Below are 17,840 nucleotides of genomic sequence, written 5' to 3'. Positions count from 1 at the left end.
TGAGAAGGAGTCGGAGAAGAAAAGAGGCTGATCAGGAGAGCCAGCATGGGTGCATGGGGGCTGTGATGTGAGACCTCCATTCATAGATTCCCACCTCAGCTGATAAGGAAACTACTGCCTGCAGCCAATCCTTTATTGTTTTGACTTAAGGGATTATGAATCTGTCTGTCAATGGAGAACCTGGGAGAGTTACATTAAGATTTCTGTCTATTTTCCCTTGGATTATCATACTGCCTCCATATCTCTGAAATTCTGAGATCCCATTTTCAATTACAAGCCAGAAATCCCATGGATCAAATGTGGCCTTATGGGTGAGGAGGGCCACAACTTGCTTGCAGTACTTGAGTCTACTCCTGGCTCCACACTTAGGGGACCATGTCACGCGAGGAATGGAACAGGACTGGCCATATGAAAGGCAAGTGTCGTACCCCCTATACTGTCTCTCCAGTCCTGGGGAGTGGAGCATTGGTCAGTGAGATGTGAAAACCCTTCAAGACCTTCCTCCACCTCAGGACCCTCGTTTAGTGAGAAAAGATCAAAGTACCTTCTGAACGCCCCCCAAAGCCCCATCCCTTCCAGGAGAAATCCACTCTACCTGCAGTGACAGCAGGGGCTTGGCTTTGTCCCTCTGAAAATGGGTGCCGCTGAGGGGCATGTAGCCAATCTGTGTTCCATGGGCATAGAGCAAGAAGGGAGGTTTGATCTCAGGCTCAGTGGTGGGCTGCTGCTCCTCCGGAGCAGGCATGAGGTCACCTGCCGTGGGACAGTGGAAGGTGGGTATGGGGGGGAGAGGGAGGGAAAAAAGAGGAAGAAAAATTACTTCACCATATGCGAGACTTTTGCTGAACATCAAACGTTTTTCACACTACGCAGATATGCTCGAGATGTTTCTAAAAAAAAATTCTCATTTCTACATGTTATGTTTTGAGGATTAGTGATGTAAATGACAGCCAGCTACAAGGAAGGAAGACAATAAAACATTAGTCTCAATGAAGTGAGGCGAAATGAAAGGCTGCTAGCAACCCTGCTTGGCTTCGCCCAGCCCCGGTCCCAAGAAACTGAGGCACCAGTGTCAGAACCCTCTTTTTCACTCTGGATCACCATTTCACAACGTTTCCCCCCTCCCCTGCCACCCAGCAGGACTCTGGCCCACCCTATGAAGTAAAAGACCACTCTATGACTGCATATTTCTTTACCTCTTCATACCTCATTCTGAGCATACAAAGATCCTAACTCACGTCACACAACACCACATGAAAAAAACCTCCAGGCTGCAGAAGTCACAATGGAATAGCAGCCCAGAACCTCACGACATTTGGTGAGTGACAATGGGAGCCCTGAAGACTCAACCTGTAATAACAAGCCATATAACCTCTCTGATAAGGAACTTAGAGAAGAAATGCTGAGGATGTTTAAGGAGCTCAAAGAAACAACGGAAAGGGCAACTAATAAAACACAAGCAGATATGAGGGCAGAAATGATAGAAATAAAGAGTTTTGTAGGTAAAATAAAAACCTCACTGGAAGACCTCAGCAGCAAAGTAACAGTATCTGAGGACAAACAGCTCCAACACGAGGTGCAGAAAATCTCCAAACAACAACAGAAAAAAGCCTCAAAATAAATGAACAGCTGATAAGAGAATTTTGGGATGAATTCAAGAGGAACAACATAAGAATCACTGGAGTTCCTAAGGACCAAGAAGGCAACCCCGATGAAGAAGCAAATGTCAAAGACATCATTGCTGAGACATTCCCAGAGCTGAAGAATACATGCACCAAAATCAGGAGGCCTGAAGCTAAAAGAGAACCAAATAAAAATACTCCAAGACACACCCTAATCAGAATGACAAAAACCACAGATAGCCATAGAATACTGAAAGCAGCAAGATGAAAGAAGGAAATTATATATAAAGGAATGTCCCTAAGATTTATAGCAGATTTACCAAACAAAACCTCCCAGGTCTGTACACAGTGGTGGGATATAGTAAAAAAAAAAAAAAAAAAAAAAAAAAAAAAAAAAAAAACCAAACTCAATGAGATCAAAACCACACCAAGAATACTTTACTCAGTCATATTCTCATTCAGATTTAAAGGAATGATACACAACTTCACAAATAAACAACAACCTAGAAACTTCACATATTCAAAACTGTCTTTACAAGGGACTACTTTAAGCCAAGACGAATTCCCCAACATGCCAAACTCTTGCAAAAAGATGGCACAAAACTCTATGGCATGGCTTAGAGGACAGCTGCACACTCTAGGGGTAAGGGCAGCTCGGATAGAGAAGGGAGCACCAAATAAAGGGTGCTGGGAAGATCTGCCCAGGATGGGAGATGCCTGCTGAAAGTAGTGTATGGACCAAACATGATTGCCACCCAATGTCTCTTCTGCAGACCACAGCACCCAAAACCAGAGATAGAACAAAAGGGAGTTCCCTGCCATAGAGGCAGGGTGGGATGGGGGATGGGGGGGTGGGAGGGATACTGGTAATGGTGGGGGTGGAGAATGGGCACTGGTGGTGGGATGGGTACTCGATCATTGTATAACTGAAACCCAAGCACAACAACTTGTAAGCCTACAACTGTACCTCATGGTGTTTCACTAATAAAAAAAAAAAACTATGGCAATAATATAAATGGCAGGGGGGCTAAATGCACCAATTAAGAGACATAAGAGTGACAGGGTGGATTAGAAAATTGAACCCAACACTCTGCTGCTTGCCTTCAATCAAACAACCCCCACAAAAAGGCCAAGGTGACCATTCTAGTGTCAGTCAGCATAGACTTTAGACTCAAAAAGAGAAGAAACAGTGAAGGTCATTTCTTAATGATCAAGGGATATGTACATCAAGAAGAACTCATACCCCTAAACATACGTATACCTAATAAGGGGATGATCAAAATACTTAAAACAACTGCTAGCAGACTTGAAGATACATAAAGTTAGCAATACAATAGTAGCTGATAACTTCAACACTGCTTTGTCACCTCTTGATCAATCAACTAAAATATAGCTTAGTAAGGAAGCATACTTGCGCATGCTTCTCCAATGCACATGGGGAATTCTCAAAAACAGAGGACTTCATTTCTGGGGTATAAAATATATCTGCACAAAGTCAAGAGGATAGAAAGCACATCAGCTATCTTCTTAGGCACTGATGCATTGAAAATAGAACATAATCACAAACAGAATTGGAGATAGAACTCAAACATCTGGAAATTAAATAGCTGTTACAAAACAGCCCATGAGTTAGGAAATCAAAGAGGAAATTAACAAATGAAAATGAGGGCAGAAACAAATGAGAATGAGGGCACTACCTACCATAACTTGTAGGACATAGGAGAAGTTGTGTAAGAGGAAAGCTACACAAGCATTGATCAGGAAAGAAGGGCCCATATGAATACCTTGGATACACAACTGAAGAAATTGGGAAAAGACCAACTAAAGGAACCCAAAGCAGGCAAGAGGAAGATTATGATAAAACTTAGATCAGAAATTAATGAACTGGAATAAAAAAATCCAAAAGATCAATGAAACCAAGAGTTGGCTCTTTAAAAAAATTAACAAGATTGATTAACCACTAGCAAGGCTCACAAAGAAGGAAAGTATTCTGTCAAGCCAAATTAGAAAGGAAAGGAGGGATGTCACAACAGATTCCACAGAAATTCAAAAGATCAACAAAGATTACTTTGAGAATCTTTATGCCACAAAATGAGAAAACCTAGAGGAAATGGATACATACTTGGACTCTTACAACGTTCCAAGCCTGAACCAAGAAGATATGTATAACCTGACTAGACCTATCAGTTTTGAAGAAATCAAAATGGTAATTTTGATTTTTGATAGACTAATCAAAAGTCAATTCAGAGCAAAATCACAGATCCAGAGGAATTCACTAGGGAGTTCTTTCAAGTCTTTAAAGAAAATCTATTGCCAGTCTTTTTCAGTCTCTTCCAGGAAACTGAAGAAATAGAAGCACTCCCAAACAGTTGCTACCAAGCAAACATCACCCTGAGACCAAAAGTGGACAGAGACATCACACAGACACACACAGACACACACACACACACACACACACACACACACAGAGTGAGAGAGAGAGCTAGAGGGAGAGAGAGAGAGAGAGAGAGAGAGAGAGAGAGAGAGAGAGAGATACAGGCTGATATCCTTGATGAACACAGATGCAGAGACCCTCAACAAAATACTAGCAAATAGAATATAACATCTCATTAAAAATATTATACACCATGACCAAGTGGGATTCATTCAGGGATGCAAGTATGGTTCAACATACACAAGTCAATCAATGTAATACATGGTGTCAATAAAATGAAAAATAAAAATCATATGAGCATCAACAGACATAGAAAAAGCAATTGATAAAATACAACACCCATTCGTGATTAAAAAACAAAAACTCAACAAAATGGGTATTGAAGAAATTTTCTTCATGGTAGTCAAAGCCAATTGCAAATCCACAGCAAACATACTCAATGGGAAGATACTAAAAGCCTTCCCTCTAATATCACACACAAGACAAGGTTGCCCACTCTTGCCACTTCTATTCAGTATAATACTGGAAGTACTCACCATAGCAGTTAGTTAAGAAAAGATATCAAGGGCACCAGGTATGAAAGGGAGTAAGCTCTTAGTATTTACAGATGACTTCGTACTATATTTAGAACATTCTAAAGATTGTATGAAAAGCTCCTAGAAACAATAGATATGTATAGTAAAGTGTCAGTCTAAAAAATTATTATGCAAAAGTCCATGGCTTTCCCAGAAGCAAAGAATGAAAGATATGAAAGAGCTGTTTAAAAAACAAACCCATTTACAGTTGTGCTTCACAAATTAGCTTAACTAAGGAGTTGAAAGATTTATACAAAGAAAAATTAAAAATATTACTTCAAGAGATAAAAAGGGACCTGAGGAATAGAGACACATCCCCACTGATTGATTGGGAGACTTAATATCATCAAAATGGCAATAATTCCCCAATCATTGTATAGATTCAATGCAGTTCCTATAAGGATACTCATAACATTTTTCAAATAGACCAGACACTCCTGAAATTCATATGGAACAATACCCCCCCACCTCCTCCTCTCCCCAAGCACAACCACCACCAATAGCTAAAGCAATCCTTGTGAAAAAGAAGATAGGAGATATTACTTTCCCCAACTTCAAACTATACTACAAAGAGGTAGTAATTAAAACATCATTGTACTGTAATAAAGACAGACTCTCAAATAAATCGAATAGAATTGAATATCCTGAAACAGACCCTCAAGCATTTGATTAGTTATTCTTCAATAACAGAACAAAAAATATGAAGTGGAGTAAGGAAAGTGGTTTCAACAAGTGGTGCTGGGAAAACTTATTTTTTACATGAAAAATTAAACTCAGACCTTTTTCTAATGCCATGTACAAGAGTAAAATCAAAATGGATTAAAGACCTGACCCATAAGGCACATAGGGGAAAATACAGGTAGGACTCTCTATGACATTGAAGCTAAAGGCATCTTCAAGGATGAAACACCACTGATCAAGCAAATAGAAGCAGATAAACAAATGAATCTACATTAGATTAAGAAGCGTCTGCACCTTGAAGGAAACAACCAGGATACAAAGACAGTCCACAGAATGGAGAAATTATATACCCAACACTCATCTGCTAGGGAGTTAATTATCAGAGATATATAAGGCAGACCTTTACAAGACCTTTATGGTAGACCTTTACAAGAAAAAATTTCTAACTCCATCAAAAAAATGGAAAGAAGGGGCTGGAGCAATAGCTAGCAGGTAGGGTGTTCGCCTTGCACGCGGACAACCTGGGTTTGATTCCCAGCATCCCATATGGCCCCCTGAGCACCACCAGGAGTAATTCCTGAGTGCAGAGCCAGGAGTAACCCCTGAGCATCGCCGGGTGTGACCCCCCCTCCAAAAAAAAATGGGAAGAAGGAACAAAAAAATTCCTCAAGGAAGACATACAAATGGCCAAAAGGTACATGAAAAAAGCTCTGTATAAGCAATCATCAGGAAGATGAGAATCAAAACAATAAAATGAGATATCATCTCACACCGGAGACTGGCACACATCAAAAGAACAAGAACAACCCATGCTGGCATGGACACAGGGGAAAAGAGACTTTCATTCACTGCCAGTGAGACAGTAGACTGGTCCAACCTTTATGGAAAAGAGTATGAACATTCCAAAAAATTCCAGGAATTGAGCTTCCATTTGACCAAGCAACTCCAGTTCTTGGAATATACCCTAAGTGCCCAAAAACAAAATGGAGAAAAGAAATTTACACCCCTATGTTCCTTGCAACACCATCCAAAATAGCAATTTCATAACAACCTCAGTGTCTAAGAATAGATGACTAGATAAGTAAACTATGGTACATATACACAATGTAGTATTAATTGGTTATAAGAAAAGATAAAGTCATGAAATTTGCTACTATATGAAGGGACCTAGAGAGTATCATGCTTAATGAAGTTAGTCAGACAGACCAACAGAGAATGATCTCTCACATGCAGGACTTAATGATGAAATAATGAATGTCCAAGACAAAAAAAAACATGAGAACTGGTATTCAGTAGGAAACATGCCACTTGAGGGTGATGGAGTATAGGTCACGGAGGGGGCAACACCTATGATGGAGGGAAACATTCATCTGGGAGGAGGATATGGTGGTAAAAGGTGGTAACATGTGGTGTATGAAACCCTATCAGCAACAGTACAGCACTTTAAACCATAGTGCAAGAACCTCAAGAAAAAAAATTAAAAAGCTCTCACATATTATGCTCTCACATAAGCAGAATGATGAGAGGGAAGCAAAGGTGAGGTTGTGCGCTGGTGGAAGGAAGTGGACATTGGTGAAGGGATCGCTGTTGAAACCCATTATATGCCTGAAACCCAATCATGAATAACTTTGTAATTTCATACTGATTAAATAAAAATTTCTTTTAAAAATCATTTTAAAAATTATTCTGAGAACAAAGAATTTGTCTTTTAAAAAATGAAAAGAAAAAACAACCAATATTTAAACAGCTTTTAGCGGGAACACTGGATGAAGTATCCCCTTTAACCCTGTGTTGGGAGGGGGTGTGATTGCATACAGAACTAAATTCCAGATGCTCTCACCACAGTAACTTACCAAACCAAATATTAAATTGAGATCTTGAGCTGATGTGGACCAGATTTTAATCGTCACCATATCAGTGACTTCTTTGATCCCTTGACCACTTCTCCAATTTCACCCACAGTGGCAGAAACACCTTAGAAGCAGCTGAAGTGAGTGAGGGCTATATAGGTGCTTACATTTAAGGGTGCCCTGTGGTGAGACATAGGGGCGTGACACGTCTTTGCCTTCTTTGTTGACACACCAGCAGAAGTCACTGTTGCCCTGGCACTGCACTGGAATGAACTCACCCTCGTCGTCACACTGAGGCAGGTACTGGTCATCCTTAGGCTGGCCCTTGTAGACTTCCAACAGCTGTGCCCGCCAGCGCTGACACAAAGTTGGTGGTCTTTGGATGGCCTCTGAGCAGATGGAGACAAAAGCCTTTGATCATGAGCCAAGGACAGAGTGCAGCTCACAGCTCAGGATCCCCATATTGAGTGGTTGGCCTTCTGCCTAGTGGCCATGATGTACGCCTCAGCCAATTGCCTGGACATGACCCCAGCAGAGAAGTGCTTGAGGTTCTACATGGGAATCGTGTGTTTTAAGGCCAGGAGGATTCATCAAAAAGGCCCAGTCATTCAGAAAAGAACAAGGTAAGACAACAGGTATAGTTCCCTCACCCTCAGGAGAGGACCCAAGCCAGTCAAGCCAGGAGAGTCTCTTATAATACAACCATTTCACCTATACCCCACAGTTCTTTTGAGGACTCAGTGGCTTTCATGATGCTTAAAGCCCATAGTGGGAGGGCTATTCTGATACAGGGAGGTTTTATGTCTTAATGTGACTGACCACCCTTCTGTGTGTCCCTCACTATTTGCCCATTGAGTAAAACTTGGTATACATGAGCACAGTCAAAATGGGGGCAAACAGCTTAAACTGGACAGACTCAATTCCTAGAAGTCTTGACCACTGTTCTTGAGGTCATCTCAAAGCTGCACCATTTTCTTCAAGTGCCAACTTCCCATCATGTTGCTCAGTCCCTTTTTTCCAGTATTCTTCCCTCCCTTTTGTCATGGCTTACCACCCAGCTTAAACTCCAGTGAATTGAGCCGAGAAACTGCTCTGCAAGAGAAGCTATCTCCCAGTGCAGTCTGCTTCTCCCAGGCTACTGAACGTGTATCCCTCCTGTCTCCAGAGGGCTCCACTGCAGGCTAGAATATCCCAGTGATAAAACCTTAAATAGAAGGTACTTCTTTCTTTTTCCTTGGTCAATTCAGAGACTGTTAACAGCCAAGTATCTACTTTATACCACCATTCAGATGTTTAATGGAAATCACAGAGGAGAAAAAAAAAACTGAGCCCTCTCCAAGCATCCCTGGTCTTCTCCACATCAGTAAATGGCCCTTGCATCTTTCCATTGCTCAGGCCCAGTCATCCTCTTCTCTTTCCCTGTCCCCATCTGAGGTGTCAGAAGGTCACATCAGTTTTTTCTTTTCTGACATCTAAGGTCAAAATATGTTTTGAATATCTTCACTTCTTGCCTTATCTACCCCTAAATGTTACTTGAGCCCCCTGCTGTCAATTGAACCAACAACCATAAGAATTCCTTTAAAACAGTCATACCATGTCATTCTTTTTTGGGTCAAACCATCCAGTGGCTTTGAAGAACCGCTAAGGTAGAAATATTATAGCTGGGCTTCAGCAGCTGCAGTTCCTCTAAGAAAGGGGGAAGCTGGGGAATAAAATTCTTAGTGTACAAACCCTATTAGCTCAATCACAAGGTTAATTTGGTTTGGGGAAGCAGATGGAAGGAAGCCCTTCAGTGTACCTTTACAACTTGACCCAGGAGAAGGAAAGCTCTTTTTAAGACCTTGGGGAGGAAACCTGAGAGAGAGCACAGCAGCAGTGATGCCTGCCTTCCACATAGCTTAACAAGGTTCAATCCTAAAATCACACAGGACCTTCATATGTCACAGAGAACCAGAGAGGGAGAGGGAAATGGCACTTCCTCCAACCCAAGCCTTCCACCACAAGGTAAGATTATGTGAGGAAGTTCCCAACTGCATCCACATTCCAAACTCTGGATTCATTCTGGTGGGAAGGGCCCACCCAAGGAGGCACAGCTCCTGGAATGCAGACACAGCACATCCAGAGTGCCACTGGGAGGTGGGACCTCCACCTGGCCTCTGGCTAGGCTTCGCTCTCCCTCCTACTTCTCTCCCCAACTTGGGTTTCTCATAGGCAGGAGAAGTTTGAAGTATTTTGAGGTCTAGGGCACAGAATGTCCTCCCCGCCCCCCAAAGCCAACCCCCCGAATGCAGATGAGACTGGTTAGAAATGACAGCCAAGGCCAAATCAGTGCCAAGGGACAAGTTCGCCGTGGGAAAGTCTGCACGAAAGAACATGTCCCTCTTTCACACATTAGCTTCACACTCTCTTGGCTCCATTTTGAATCACTATCCTTAACATATGCTTGTGTTAATAATGTTCATGGAATTCTGAACCAGTCTCTTCGGCTACCTCCCAACCATCTGATTCATTCAAGACCCAGCTATAGTTAGAAACACTAATTAGACTTTTTGGAAGAGTGGGCATGAAACAGATTTCTTATTTTTGTTTTGGATCTGCAAATTTTTCCTAACATGTGGGACATAGGAATGAAGAGTGTGACTGTGGGAACAAGGGTGTCCATCTAGGTCAATCTTAGAGATATTACAGTCCTAGCCAAACAATATTGCCAAAAGGATCAAAACTACTGAGAATTCTCCAGTTCTTTGTACTCTCCTACATTAAAGGCCAAGACATATTTTTGGACCCATTTTCAATAGTTAAAAAAAAGGATCTTTGGAGTAACTTTGGTCCATTGATACAGGAATTATTTTGTCTAAATTCTACGTTATTCATAATAAAGTTCTGTATGGGGTTGCTGGGAGAAGCTCTTCCTATCTCTGAAAGATTCAGGAGCGGCAAACACCTACACAGATCACCTGTGATTTTCATCAGCTGTGAGCAACTTGGAAACGATAGCCCACACAGGATAAGTGTCAGATGGTCGTGAGCTTGTTCTGCATCAGGCTACAGGGTCATGCCAGTCGGTTCCAGTGCCACTCCCAGAGGTGACTGGGCCAGGGGAAATTCAAGCTGGCATTAGGGGAGTGGGATTTTAGCCTAAAGGAAATAAGCATGCACCCACTTGCTTTTATTTATTTCTGTACTGATACTAACCTGGCCTTCAGCTTGTTTCTTGCAATTTAGAAGACAGAATTTAACTGGCAGAAAGATATATGGGAAGCCTTTTTGCCTGCAAAAAGTGACAAGATCCTCTATCTCAAAGATCTCTCTAAACTTCCAGTAGTCTGAGGCTGAACCTTCAGTCTGGACCTCAATGTCAGTCTCCAGCAGGGGTCTGAGAAATGAGTGCAGTATATAACAGCAGCCCTATATGGCACATGTTTGTATCTCTAGCATGATGTATATACCTAGTGCACTAAGCATTGGGGTAGTCCTTAGAGAAGGGTGGTCACTCACCTTGTGGCCTGGGTTTAGCAGTTACATCCTATTCCACGATGCCACTCTGCTGATTGTGCCCCAGGCCCAAGTTGGTACCCATATTTCCCATGGTGGCTTACCTGGTGGCCCGCACTCAGGGGGGATGGAGCCTGGTGGAGTCAAGGTATCAGGGACCCCTTTGCCATCAGGTTCCACACACCAGCAGAAGCCGGTGCTGCTGTGACACTGTAGGGGCATGTAGTTGCCCTGATCATCGCAATGCGGAATGTTGATCCGGCTCTGAGGGTCGGCGGCCTGAGCCAGGGCGTCGACATACTGCTGTTCACAGGGTTTCAGTTCTGGAACCAGGGAAGAGGAGGAATAAAAGGCTGTTATCCATTTTGACCAGGCACAGTCAAAGTCTCCTGTCTGAGGTTTGGTTTCTTTGTTTATTTTTTCCAAGAATCAGAAGACAGCATAACATAGCAGAGAGAGCAAGGTATTGGAATCTGCGTCCTGGGTTCTGGTTCTGGCTCTGTCCCATCTCACCCTGGAAGCTCCTTGTTGACTACAATGTCAAGTAGTCCTCTTTTAGCTCTTGGGGCCCAAAGATGTCTGGATAAAATGGAACAGCATGCAGCAGCAAACATTCCAAGAGACCAGAGAAAACATGGAATATGGCAAAATCTCCTAACTCATCCACTGAGGTGCATTTTCCATATGAGGATGGCTTTCAGCATCATCGCCCCACTCCCTGACCTGAAGGCCACATTTTCCCAGAGCAGCCTCCACGCTGCTAGCGTGGACTCCCTGCCTCACAGGCTCCTGTTTGACAGGATTTACCTCAATCCTGCATCCTTAACCATGGCAAAGCAGGTCAGTGGATAGGGAACCAGAACTGCCACTACGTAAGACATTGGATGGACTATCCTCATGGCCTCCCAGGATACTGATAAGAAGTCTACTAAGTAGCAAAAGGTATATAAGGAAAAAAATCAAGGCCTGGAAAACCTACTATCTAAAGCCTCAGACATGGATTAATCCAGAGTAAGCTGGAATGCAGAAAAATACTGACTGAGGCATAGTGTCCAATACTTCCAAGCCTTTCAATACTTACTCTTTGTGCAGTGAAAGCCATCCCCATTGTATCCAGGCTGGCAGTAACAGGAGAAGGAGCCAGGGATGTTAAAGCAGTTAGCTGAGGGGTGGCATGTGTTCTCTGAGCATTCATCAACATCTGCAGAGGTTGGGAAGAAAAGATGGGGGGAGCATGAGGTCACATGGCCTGCCCTTCCATGGCTTTCATATACAGACATTTGCAAGGGACCAACTTCCGGAGACCTTCAGTCATACAGAAAAATGCTCACTCCCAAAGGCAAACTTACCAGTGAAACATTGAAAGACATGAGCTAACACACTAGATGAAGAGTGTTCAGAGTGAAACTCAAACAAGTGCCCACAGGGTGGAAAAGAAATTTCTGCAGTATGCTTCATTTCATCTACAGTGAATTCCAGGAAGTTATTAACATTGAACCAATTTTTAGACTATAAACCATTTCCCATCAGCAACACTACAATAATCATAAATTCATCAAAAAATAGTTTTTTCCTTTCTTTTCTTGGCATCATCTTCCCAGGACATTGATTTACAGATGTGAAGAAGCATGGTGAGGTGCAGAATAATTTTTCACTTAGGCACATTCCACCTGGCATAAATCAGACTTCTAATATCTAAAACAACCAACTAGTCATTAATTTTCTTTATCTTTCATTTTAGAATAAATTTAAAATTACAACACAATTGTTATCGAATGTTTTAAAAAAGAAAAATCACTTTTTTTTCAAGATTATCTGAATAAACACTTCAGGCTCCTGCATTTTCTACAAAGATTCATTTACATGATATTTCTCAAAATGCAACATCCTGAAACTTCAAACAAAATCAATTTAATTCTATTTACTGAAAACAGTACATGCTGATAATAACAAGACACCCTTTTCCCACCCTTACCCCCCAGAAATATCTGAAAGTCAAACTAAAGATGCCCAGACTATTTTCAGAGTCAGGGCAAGGCTGGGAAAGGTGTGTGGAGGGGGTGAGGGAAAAGGGTGTAGGTCTGATTAACATTCATTTAAGAGCCCAAGAGATACAGGGGGTACAGCACTTGCCTTGGCTATGGCTGACCCTGGTTTGATCCCACAACATGTTCCCCAGGCCACACCAGGAGTAAACCCTGAGCGCTGATGGGTCATAGTGGCCCCCAAACCAACAACAACAACAAAGATTCAACTGAAACTAAAACAAGGTCACATTACTTGCTGCAGTGTCTGAATAGGGGGAAAATAGGATGAGCGAAGGAGCTCAGAAGGATGAATCATATCAAATCAAATCATATCAAATCATATCAAAATGCTGTGTAGACTCACAACCTGGAAACCAGAAGGCTTTCTGGCCTGAGCTTGATGTGAGAGAGGTGTCACCTTGCCCAGCCTCCCATTCTCTTCTGGGGCTATTCTACCACCATGCAGTGACCAGGCTGTCAGTAAGCCACTCTGCAGTGATCAAGGAGGCTGGTAAGGAAACAGATATTTTGTTCAATCTGTAGGAGAACCTCTGACACTATAATCAGCAAACTAGCATCTGCATCTCCTCTGTCTCAGGGGAGTTTGGGCAGTATCAATCAGTTCCTTTGGGCAGTATCAATCCGTTCCCTTAATATATACCCAAATGTGTGTGTGTATATATTAAGGGAACAGATACACACACACACACACACACACACACACACATAAACACCTTATCTCCAATCTTGTGTGGGTTCTATACTACCATATTACATTAGCCTAAAGGCTAATTCCATCTTTTCAAAAGAACAACTCAAATGCCCAGCTGGGCATAGCTGATGATGGGAACTCCCAGTCTTGTAAGGGCTTGTAACACTGGCTACAAAGCCCATGCTGTGAAAATGAACAGTTTTAGTCAAATGCAGGAAATCAAAGCTGTTCACAATACTAAAAATGCTGGATGCACTTCTAATGGGAACAGGAACCCAGGAAATAACAGGAAGCAGGAATTCCTGAGTCTCGGACAGGGCCTATTTCTAGAGCTCAAGAACAAGTTTCTTGTGATTATTTTAGAACTAAGAGGGGATTCCCCCCACAGCTGCCACGTGATTTATAGTCTGAAAGCTTGTGATTTAGGAATTCTGATCAGTCCCAAAAGCAGTGTCTTCCACATTGACCCCACAGCCCTGGGGAGATAGCTGCTAGGAATGAACAATTAGAAGCAACGAGGGGCTGGAGCCAAAGAATAGTGGGAATGGCCTTTGACTTGCATGTGGCTGACCCGGCTTTGATCCCCAGCATCCCATATGATCCCTCAAGGAATCACAGGAGTAATTAATTCCTGAGTGCAAAACAAGGAATAACCCCTAAGACTCAATTCCTGGGTAAGACACCCCCCCAAAAAAAAGTAGAAAAAGAAGAAGCGCCAAGAGACTCAAAGTATGACCAGGAGAAACCTGTCCTTCCAGAAGTGGAAGTTAAGTTCCTGAGGTGCAGTGTCCCTAGCACCTGCCCACAGAACAGTGCCTCACTACTCAATGGGTGAAGACACCAAGAGAACAGGGGAAATTTGGGATGGTGTGAAGGAGAACTTGCCTAGATCACAAGATGTCAGGAGTCAGAGAAAAATATCAACGATTTCAATCCTAGGGAGAGGAAGATGCTTTCCTGCTCCCATTGAGGAAGAGGCGTCGCTTTCTCCGTGGAGGAATTCAGAGGCTGAAGGCAAGACAAACGCCTACAAGGCACAGTAGAGTGAACCTGTGACTAGCCAGAGAATAAAAGATGACTCTAGTTCTGCCTGAGTCACCATTCAATCAGCAATTAAGCTGGGAAAAAAATCTGTCTGGGTCAGGTGTTTCAAACCCTGAGTTCTGTGTTCCTGCTTTGGTGTTTCAGCATTCTTCTCTCTGCCCTAACTCTGAGCCCAACCCCCAAAATTAGCTCAAATTCCTTCCTAATAAACCCAACCACTGGACCCTAACTTTCCCCCACCCCTCCCCAGACTCCAGTAAAGGCTTTGGTGCCCAAGTGTTCAATGTCCACCCATATGGTCAAGCACCCCACTGGTTGGGCCGTGTCTGTTCTGCCTTCAAGCCTGTTCTCCTCTACTCCTGTCACCGCATCAAATTTTCTGTATCTTACCCAATCTCAACATTCTTGGAACAGAAAACCTGAGTGAGAATAATGCAAACCCCTCCTTCAGGTCTCTTCTGAACAACGACAGCTCCAGGGAATTGCCTCACCTCACACTCACTTCTCCCCAGGAAGGTTCCAACTCAAGGCACACTGTGTTTGCACCTGACAAAGTTGCCACAGTCTGTGAAGACAAACATGCTTGGCAGCTCTCCAGCTCCCCACCATGGCAGGTTTGGACTCAGTTCAGAGAGGGGGAAGCTGGAAGAGACTGAACTCTACTTGGATGAAAGCAATTCCCGCAGTCACTCAGACGAGACTGAGAGCCAAAGCCCAGCGTGGTCTCTCCAGGGAAGCTATTCAGCATTTTCATTTTGTTTTGTTTTGAAGGGGCCTCCCCAGAGGTAACTGGGGCCACCAGCAACATCCTGTGGTACTTGGTACAGGTTTGGTGCCAGGACCAATCTTGGAGCATGTTGTATGTCAGGCTCTTTGGGTCCTCTTCATGGTTCACAACATGTGGTTGGATTTGTGTGTGTGGGTTTTTTTTTTAAACCAACTTGCTAGAGAAAAACCTCACCTTCAACCGCTAATCTCAAAGAGTTTTAAAAGATAGATGAATAATCATTTCCCACAAAATACAGCCTTTATCTTCTTTTTCTAGTTTTAATTTTCTTTATTTCTTTGTTTTTCTCTATGGTCTGGAGTGATAGCACAGCGGGTAGGGCATTCGCCTTACACGCGGCCAACATGGCCGACCCGAGTTCGATTCCTCCGCCCCTCTCGGAGAGCCCGGCAAGCTACCGAGAGTATTCGATATGCCAGACACAGTAACAACAAAGTCTCCAATGGAGACCACTCGAGCAAATCGACGATCAACGGGAGGGCCTCTCTATGGTCATGGGGACACACACATGATGGCATGCCTTTACACACACAAACACACAAACATACACACACATACACACACATACACACATATACACTTACTCTGCAAGGGTCTGTAATAATTAGTTTACTCTGATTTATGGCTGGCACAGGTCTTTAGAAAAGTGTCTATTTTCTGCTACTCTTTCTGGATGGTAGGACAGAGCCTCTCAAATGCTATTCGTTTGTAGTCACTTTCTTATAAACGGACTCACTTTTAATCAATATACCAAAACAATACTGAAGGGATGTCATATTATGATTATACCCTCCATTGTACTAGTGAGGGGTCTCTGCTCCCTCTCCCTCTGTGTTCTGGGATCACTCCTGACAGTATTCAGGGGGCCAAGTTTTGAACACAGGTCAGCTACATGCAAGACAAGTGCCTTAGACACTATACTATCTGGCTACTGCTGCTGGCTTTGATGTAGTAGGCTGGTAGTCTACCTTATTGCAGAGCCACGTGTAAAGATGGTCATTTCTATGTAACAGCCAGCAAATATGTGAGGATCTCAATTCAACAATCTCCAAGGAACTGAGTCCTCGGCTGAAGTGATAGTATAGCAAGTAGGGCACTAGTCTTGCACACAGCCAGCCTGGTTTGATCTCCGGGACCAATATGGTACTTTAAGCCTGCAATGAGTGATCCCCGAGTGCAGAACCAGAAGTAAGCCCTAAACACAGCTGGGTATGTCCCCAAAACAAAAACAACAAACAAAAAGAACTCCACAAAATTGAGTCCTGCCAATAACCATGTGAGATTCTTTCCCTGCTAAGGGCTTCAGCCAGAACTTCTAACTCCAGAACCCTTTAACGTTCCTAAAACAGAGGACTCAGACAAAATATTCCAGGGCCCCTACTTTATAGTTAATGAACCAGTATGGTTTTGAACTGCTACATTTGGGGATACTTGTTATACAAGCAGTAGATATCTAGTACACTGGAGAAGCAACTGATGGCTTTGGGTATGTTTTAATTTGTGGAGCTCTACAGAGAAAAGAGAATCCCAAATATGAGACTGAAATTAGGACACCTGATAAATGGCAGAAATCGGGGGCAGAGCGATAGTACAGCTGATAGGGTGCTTGCCTTACATGCTGCCAACCTGGGTTCAATCCCTGGCACTCCATTGGGTCCCCTGAGCCTCACTAAGAATGATCCCTGAGTGCAGAGCCAGGAATCATCTCTAAGAACCACTTGCCCCAAAAAAAGTCAAAGGGAAAAAATGGCAGCAATCAACAAGAGAAAAATGATAATAAAAACAAAAATGACCGTTCTCCAAAGTTCTCAATATGAAAAAGTATCTAATTTCAGCATCCCAATAGGACCCCGGTAGGTAACAAGCCTCACAGAACAAGTTGAATTCCAAGAAGGAAGATCAAATAATTTTAGAAAGGACTAAGGGCATGCATGTAACCTCTTTAGCATTCTCATGACAAGCACTCATGACATTTAGGCTGTGCTTAATGTCAACTTCTTTGTTCAACTTCTCTGGGGTGAGGGAGATAGCCCAAGGTTTGTATTTTTGCATTAGAAAGCCTGAGTTTGATTCTCAAGCACCACATGGTTCTCTGAGCACCTTCAGGACTAATATCCCCCCCAAGAACCCCCCCACCACCACAGTACCAAATAATGAAACAAGAAGTAGGGTACCACCAGGAGTAGCCAAAGAAATTCTTTTCTCAGGGGGCTGGAGAAATATTATAGTGGGTACAGCACTTGTCCTGTATACAGCCAATCTGGGTTCAATCTCGACATCTGATATAGTCCTGATACCACTAAGAATAATTCTTCAGTACAGAGCCAGAAGTAACCCCTGAGCATTGTCCAGTGACCCAAAACAAAAAAAAATAAATAAACAAACAAACAAAAAATGCCTTTGCTAAGAAAACCCCAGCATTTCTGCTGACACAGAATCCAGATGTTTAAATATGAACTTCTATTTTTTTATTCATATATTCTCATTTTTTGGAGCCAACCAAATGTTAAATCAAACTGTTTAAGTTCCACAGTTTGGGAAAACTAGTATTCCCACTGTGGGGCTTAAGAGAAATACGAGGAGCTTATGTACTCGGCCCAGCCTCCACATAGT

General features: G+C 42.9%; 1 protein-coding gene across 1 annotated transcript in view; it reads right to left on the bottom strand.

Annotated features, from left to right (window-relative positions):
* Positions 1–17,840, bottom strand: part of NID2 (nidogen 2) — a 73,580-nt gene that overhangs the window by 7,774 nt on the left and 47,966 nt on the right. The window contains exons 12-15 of the mRNA XM_056133609.1: positions 11,739–11,858; positions 10,762–10,980; positions 7,330–7,551; positions 596–753 (exon numbers count right to left, since the gene is read on the bottom strand). Coding sequence (XP_055989584.1) covers positions 596–753; positions 7,330–7,551; positions 10,762–10,980; positions 11,739–11,858 — 719 coding nt within the window. The remainder of the gene's footprint in view (positions 1–595; positions 754–7,329; positions 7,552–10,761; positions 10,981–11,738; positions 11,859–17,840) is intronic.

Source organism: Sorex fumeus, unplaced genomic scaffold (assembly GCF_029834395.1).
Source record: "Sorex fumeus unplaced genomic scaffold, SorFum_2.1 ptg000098l, whole genome shotgun sequence".
NCBI classification, from domain to species: domain Eukaryota; kingdom Metazoa; phylum Chordata; class Mammalia; order Eulipotyphla; family Soricidae; genus Sorex; species Sorex fumeus.
The sequence above is the reverse complement of the archived record's forward strand: the minus strand, read 5'-3'. Positions and strand labels throughout refer to the sequence as shown.